Source organism: Rhodamnia argentea, chromosome 7 (assembly GCF_020921035.1).
Source record: "Rhodamnia argentea isolate NSW1041297 chromosome 7, ASM2092103v1, whole genome shotgun sequence".
Classification (NCBI taxonomy): domain Eukaryota; kingdom Viridiplantae; phylum Streptophyta; class Magnoliopsida; order Myrtales; family Myrtaceae; genus Rhodamnia; species Rhodamnia argentea.
In genome coordinates this window covers 12978618-12985807 of record NC_063156.1, presented here as the reverse complement: position 1 = coordinate 12985807, position 7190 = coordinate 12978618, and the positions used below count along the sequence as shown (strand labels likewise).

At 38.4% G+C, this 7190-nt stretch overlaps 1 protein-coding gene across 1 annotated transcript; it reads right to left on the bottom strand.

The window, feature by feature from the left end:
* Positions 1-5776: 5776 nt before the first annotated feature.
* On the bottom strand, positions 5777-6666 carry LOC115741875 (tropinone reductase-like 1). The gene has a single exon (XM_030675889.2). The coding sequence runs from the start codon at positions 6664-6666 to the stop codon at positions 5803-5805; it is 864 nt and encodes a 287-aa protein (XP_030531749.1). The 3' UTR covers positions 5777-5802.
* Positions 6667-7190: the final 524 nt, after the last annotated feature.

Below are 7190 nucleotides of genomic sequence, written 5' to 3'. Positions count from 1 at the left end.
GGAGAAAAACTATCATATGACTTGGTTTCTAGCTATTGGCTTTTACATATTATATTTTTCTTCCCCGTAAAGTCCTAGACAATCAAAATTCGGGAAAAAAAGGATGAGTCAGCTCTCAACTTCCCCTATCACCTTACACACACCAATACTAAACTTCTCATTCCAACATCTTGGCCCTCAGGCCTCTCAGCCACACTTTCACAACTTTTATAACATTGTCCGAACTAAGACTCCATGGCAACTTAACCTCTGATTGCAGATCTCCCTTCCTGAAAATCAATGGCTCCATTAAATCCTGACAGAAGTCCAAACAATCGTCCATCTAAATTGAGATTCCATGCCACGAATATAATTGAAATCCGTCGTGACTGACTTACGTTCACCCATACTGTTGGCTTTATTATAGAATATGTATTCCCCGAATTGGTGCATACTACATCCCGTCACTCTAGTTCAATCCCATGACCAAGCCGAGGCGCGGGGCGAGTGCGGCCATGCTAATTTCCTAGAAAAATAAGGGATGAGCGCACAGCCTAGTAGATAAAATTAATAACTTTAAGATAGAGTAGAAATTTAATACTTGATGTTGTAAATCACAAAGTTGTCATGTGATCCGTTATTCAAGCATAATCAAGTATGACATTAATCATATTATCAAGCATAAACCTCAATAAATGTAATAAGCATTCTTTCTTTTTACTCTTAGGCTTTCTTTTCCCAAGCCTCCTATCAAGACTTCCAATACCGGGCAACATCATCACTTCACGTAGACGACGGTATGTACATTTCTTGTCATTTATAAGTGAACGACATCTACGTCATAGCCTTAAGTATGTCACTTTTTGGCGTATGACAACATATACATGTTACGTTGTTGCGAGCAACGATAAGAACTTACATCGTTACTTCAAGCCCCTACATCGTCATTTTTCTCACAAATGATGTCACGTCATCATTTTAGCTATGCAAGCAGCACACCATTGCAAGCAAATGATACATTTTTCAATCTTTCTTACAATATTTGTGTGATGTCCCATACCGTTATCACCCCACGGGAAGGCTTTCCTAAACCTTGCTCTCTTCTTTAGTTAATCTTTCGTTATAATCAGAGTAATCTAGCACATGTAATCTAGCGCATGCGAAAGCTGTAAGTAAAAACAATCAAGCGGCCATATGGGCACAAGTGCATGTAAAAAAAAAAACATTCAATACGACATGCATGCCTAATCAAAGGATATGACCTTTCACGGTTTCACTAACTAGATAACACAAAAGCAACCTTTTATTCATATCTTTCAATCAGTTCTTTACAAAAGTTCAAAGACAATGAAAGTATCACAAAATACGATAACTACTCCAGCATAATGTTACCGTCACAGGTAGACTCCATAATTCACACCAATATCCATAAGTTACTTCTTACCGCCAACATCACTAGTTAGCTACGTTAACCTGAAAAATAGTTATCCACGAGGGGTGATCTCAACAGCTCCGCGAATAAACGTCTAACCCAGCAATATGCAAGTATTGAATCAAAATGCCACGTCAACAATTCATAAATCCAAATGCACGTGTTTCAAGTGATTCAAGTAGAAGATTTCTTTCCTAAAAACTCATGAATTTGTATGCAATTCAATCTTCGGCTCCTTTGCGGAGAAACCTCATGCGAGTGTGCCTTCTTCGGGGATAGACTCACCTAGCATCTCACTCCAAAGACATCTCAAGCTTATAGAGACGGAGACATTCCGACCATTAGAAAGCGTTGAAGATATCCCGAATTCTGTCCGGCTCCTACGGGGCATCGCTCGATAAACCTCATGGAGGTATAACGTCAGATAAACCTCACGGCGAGTATTTCACTTGTTTTCATCATGAAATGCCATTCTATGCATATATATTGCAATCTTGCTATCATTGACGTTCAGAAAATGAATGAATCATTCATATCCATGATCATATTCTTTTCAGAAAAATCAAATAATACAGGAATCAAACATATCAAGTGATACCTTACCAAAAAAAAAAAAAAAAAAAAACATATCAAGTGAAATTTCAGGAATACGATCCATTTTTCAAACTATTGATGAACAATTTAAACATCAATCCAAACAAACTATAAAGTTAGAAATCCACTCGCCTGGATTCAGAAATTCCATTTTGACTTTGGTTGCTCATTACAATTTGGAGTTACACCAATTGGATGTGAAAATTGCCTTTCTTATTGAAAATTTAGAGGAAGAGGTTTATATGGATCAACCTGAAGGCTTTTCAGTTAAAGGAAAGAAGCTCATGGTGTATAAATTAAAGAAGTCAATATATATATATATATATATATATATATATATATATATATATATATATATAAAACATGCTTCTGGACAATGGTATCTTAAGTTCAATGATACCATGATCTCTTTTGGGTTTAAGGAAAATATCGTTGATCGATGTATATATATGAAGGTCAGTAGAGCAATTTTATCTTTCTAGTTCCGTATGTTGATGATATTTACTTGCTGCTAATGATCTTGGTTTGTTACATGAAATCAAGAAATTTCTCTCTAAGAATTTTGAAATGAAAGATATGAGTGAGTCAACGCATATGATAAGAATAAAAACATTTTATGATAGATCACAAGGATTGTTAAGGTTGTCTCAAAAAGCCTATATTAATAAAATTCTAGAGAGATTCAATATGGACAAATGTTCTGCAGGAATAGTTTCAATTCAGAAATGGGACAAATTTAGCTTTATGCAATGTCAAAAAAGTGAATTGGAATGAGAGCAAATGAAAAGTATTCCTTATGCATTTGTTGTTAGGAGCTTAATATATACTCAAACTTGCACCAGACTAGATATCAATTTTGCTGTCGGAATGCTAGGTAGGTATCAAAATAATTCAGGATTAGATCACTGGAAAACTATAAAGAAAGTTCTCAGATACTTGCAAGGAACGAAAAATTACATGCTCACTTATAAAAGATCCAATCATATTGAAATGATTGGAGATTCAGATTCAGACTTAGCCGGATGCGCCAAGATAAGGAAATCAACGTTTGGTTATTTGTTTCTTTTGGCTGAAGGTGCGATTTCATGAAAAAGTGCGAAGCGATTAGTCATTGCTGCATCCACTATGGAGGCTGAGTTCGTGACATGCTTTAAGGTCATTATTCATGGATTATGGCTGCGGAACTTTATTTTAGGGCTTGTGATTGTCGGCAGTATTGCCAGGCCGCTGAAAATTTACTGTGATAATTCTGTAGTAGTTTTCTTCTCTAAGAACGACAAGTATTCTAAGGTTGCTAAACATATGAAAATTAAATACTTATCCGTCAAAGAAGAAGTTCAAAAACAGAGAGTGTCAATTGAGCATATTAGCACCAATCTTATGATTGCGGATCCATTAACAAAAGAACCGCCGCCCAAAATATTTAATGAACACGTTGAAAGGATGGGCATTATTGGACGTTATTGATGATATTGTATTGTGACTCTATTTAGTTTATGTATTTGACACTCTGAGCTCATTTATGTGTGTTTCTGATATGTCATGTTTTCTATTTAGTATTATACATGATGGAAGTAAATGAATGTTTGACAGGACAGTCTCTAATAGAGACATTATAATTGGATCATTGATATATTTCTTATTTATGAATCATGATGAGGAGAGTGCTATAGTCGTAGTACATAGAAGGGACTATGTCGATTAATGACACATAACTGCTATGACTCACATTAGTTTTCTTTGCTTTATTGTGGTTATTCCGTGAAAGCCAATTAAAGAAAAATTTTAGCATGATGTGATTGTACACGTTATGGTATTTATTAAACCATGAAAGAAAACTTTTATTGGCCAAGTGGGAGAATGTAAAATAAATATGGCCCATATGATTTTTTAATAATGATTTAATAATTATTTCATGTTATAACTAATTTATATTGGTTACGAAAAGATACAATTGAAAAGGTACGATTCTGAAGTGCTTTGAGGGAAGGCACCTCTTAAAGAGACACCTTTTAGATAAGGTTTTAAGTTTAAAAGAAGTCTGGTCCTCTCTCTATCCTATTGATATCAGAGTTTTAACATAACGTAAAAGGAACGTCGGTTTTGTATTCTATACTCCATCGTTAGAATACGTAAGAGGACAAAAGGTTAAGGGAAAAAAAACCTAGTCTTCATTGTCTCTAGTTTTATAACGAAACAATCAACGCTTGAAGAATCGTTATGGACAAAGGTATGACTTCATCCTTATTACTTATCGTGAGAATCATGAAGATCGACGATCCATCAATGACGAATTTTCCGCATGAAGTTTTACTGTTTAATGCTTACAATAAGATCAACATTTTCATGCAAAGTGAGTTATGCATCAATCACTCAAATTCAAAATTGTTAAAACGCCTTCGATTATGAATAAAATAACCGTTTACTTTTACGAGAGGTTTGACTTCCCTATTAGTAAAATACTCGTATTCTCACGTAAACATTGGTGGATAGGGGTGTGCAAACTGGATCGGACCGGCCGGGTTGGTCTGGTCCTTGAGGTGGATGGTCCGATCCCCGGTCCTAATAAATGGGACCAGTGAATGGGCGGTCTGGTCCTCGGGTTTCTTGTATTGGGACCGAACCAGCCCGGCCCGGACCGGACCGCCAATAATATATAATTATTTATATATAAATATATACAATTGCAAAAAAAAAAAAATGAAAACAAAATAGAATAATAAAAGTCCACTGCCCATTTTTTTCCCAACCTTGCACGGTCGCACTCTCCTCCTCAAGACTCTCTTTTTAGTCTTATTTTCCATCTTGTTTTTGGTCATCTTTTCTCTCTGCAGGCTTTTTTGAGTGCGATTGGTGATGTTTTTATCATGTAATGGCTAGATATGGTATTGAATTCGAACATTTTGGTCAAGTTCGTTGATCATAAAAGTCATAGCGAATCGCTATGTTTTTACCATGGCATAATTTATTAAGTTGACTAGATTTTCAATAGTTAGTGGTCCCTCTGGGCCGGGATCGAGACCGGACCGAGACCGGCCCGGACCAGGACCGCCGTTCCCGGTCCGGTCCTTAGTCCCCAAAATATGGGGACCAGGACTACGGTCCGGTCCTCGGTTCCATGTCGGGACCGGACCGGCTCGGACCATGCACACCCCTATTGGTGGATCCGATATATGGTTTGATCTAGGTATAAAGTATGGACTTTTGTCCCTAAGGTTGATAAATGTTGGTCGGTTTCAGGAATTGTTTAGAAACGGGTAAAATCAATGCATTCTAAATATACATAATACGAAGTTTTATCATATGCATTCGCAAAAATAAAATTTTCAGCAAGTCAAGTTTTAAATCCGAATTACTGCATCTGCCTGTTGTCCATCGACCTAGAAGTCAAACAAAGTAATGCTAATGATGTTAGAGAGACTTTTCAATTGTATATAATAAGGTGATGTGACGTACTTTCGCAAATCACTTAATATAACAAATATGTAAATCGGTCTTTGTATTTTAACTTTCCCAAATCCAAAAATGCTAAGTGACATAGCATAAGTTAAGCAGCTAACTAAGTCCGTGATACTCGACGTCCAGTAAGAAATTTGTTACAAGTACACTCTATCATCGACCGATTTTAATGTACCTATATTTTCTTAAGTTTAAAGAAAGCTCGTCAATACTTTAACTTCTAATCAAAATGACTTGACATGGTCGAATTCATTCGTGAACGATGGAATTTATTGAATTCATATGAAGAAGAACAAGGTATACTAATCATCTCATGGCAAGAGTGGATTTAACTTCGTTCATGCGAGGAAGGTTGCTCTAAGAGCTTTCTCCATAGTGGGATTGACCACACTGTAGCCGCCGTCCACCACCAAGTTCTGGCCGCTCACGTAATTGGCCTCATCACTGGCCAAGTAAAGAGCTGCTCGGGCAACGCTCTCGGGACTCAGAGTCTGACCCTTCAAGTTGCCCAATTCGCTCGTCCATTTCTCTGCTTTCACCAATTCAGCTTCATCCCTCTCCCTCGTCCCCATGATCCCGGTCCTCACGACTGCGTAAGGCGACACGCAATTGACCCTTATTCCGTGTTCCCCGAGCTCCGCGGCTAGGTTCCTCACTAGACCCAAAACAGCATACTTTGAAGCGGCGTACGTATGGGTCCCGAGGCCGGCGATGGACGTGCAAGCACTGCCGGTGAAGAGTATGCAACCCTCGCGCCGTGGGATCATGACCCTCGCGGCATGCTTGGCTCCTAGGAAAGCGCCGTACACATTCACCCCAAAGAGTTTGTCTAGGTCGCTCTTGGTTGTGTCCAAAATGCTCCGGACAGGAAGACTGTCCAAGACGCCCGCGTTGCTGTACATTATGTCGAGCTTTCCGTGTTTGGCCATGGTGGTGTCCACGAGGTTGCGGACGTCTTCCTCGTCAGTGACGTTGCAGCGGATGTAGTTGGCCCTTTCGCCTAGCTTGGCAGCTAGGGATCGCCCTGCATCATCTTGAATGTCGGCAATGATCAACCACGCGCCGCTCTCATGGAAGAGACGCACTGCACTGGCTCCGATCCCACTCGCGCCGCCTGTTACGATTGCCACCTTGTTTTCCAGTCTTATAGAGTGAAAGGGAAAGAAGAGAGATTTGTGGGTTAGACTTGTACAAGCGATCATTCACCTAGATATCCTGAAGATCAAGAAATGCTATAATCCCGTTGGAAACCCTCTTTTCTTCCCACTCCATCTCGAAGCTTAACCCAAACCCCAAGAACATTTGATCTCGATTTCATTTTGCATCTCCTTTTGCTCCTCAGCAACTAAAAAGAGTTCACCTTGCAAAACCAGCTAAATCTCCAACCCCAAAAAAAACAACAAAAGAAAACGAAGTGTGTTTGTTGCAGTCGATGGGACAAGACAAGCGTGAGGATTGAGGTGCGAAAATTGTTCTAGAAGTCCTCTAAACGTATTGCACGGCAGTGAATTCAGTCATACACCTATTTATTATGCCAATATAGTCTTAAACCAATTGACGATTTACCAATTTAGTTCTGAACTTTTAAATTGTGTCAATTTAGTCATAAATCTTTTGACGTTTTACCAATTGAGTTCTAAACGTTTTGAAATTTTGCCAATTTAATCACTGACCTATATTGGTAGAAATAAATTGGCAAATCATCAAAGAAAGGTTTAAGACTGAA

Coding starts and splice junctions, on each gene's coding strand:
- LOC115741875 (XM_030675889.2), bottom strand. CDS start 6,666: ATGATCGCTTGTACAAGTCTAACCCACAAATCTCTCTTCTTTCCCTTT.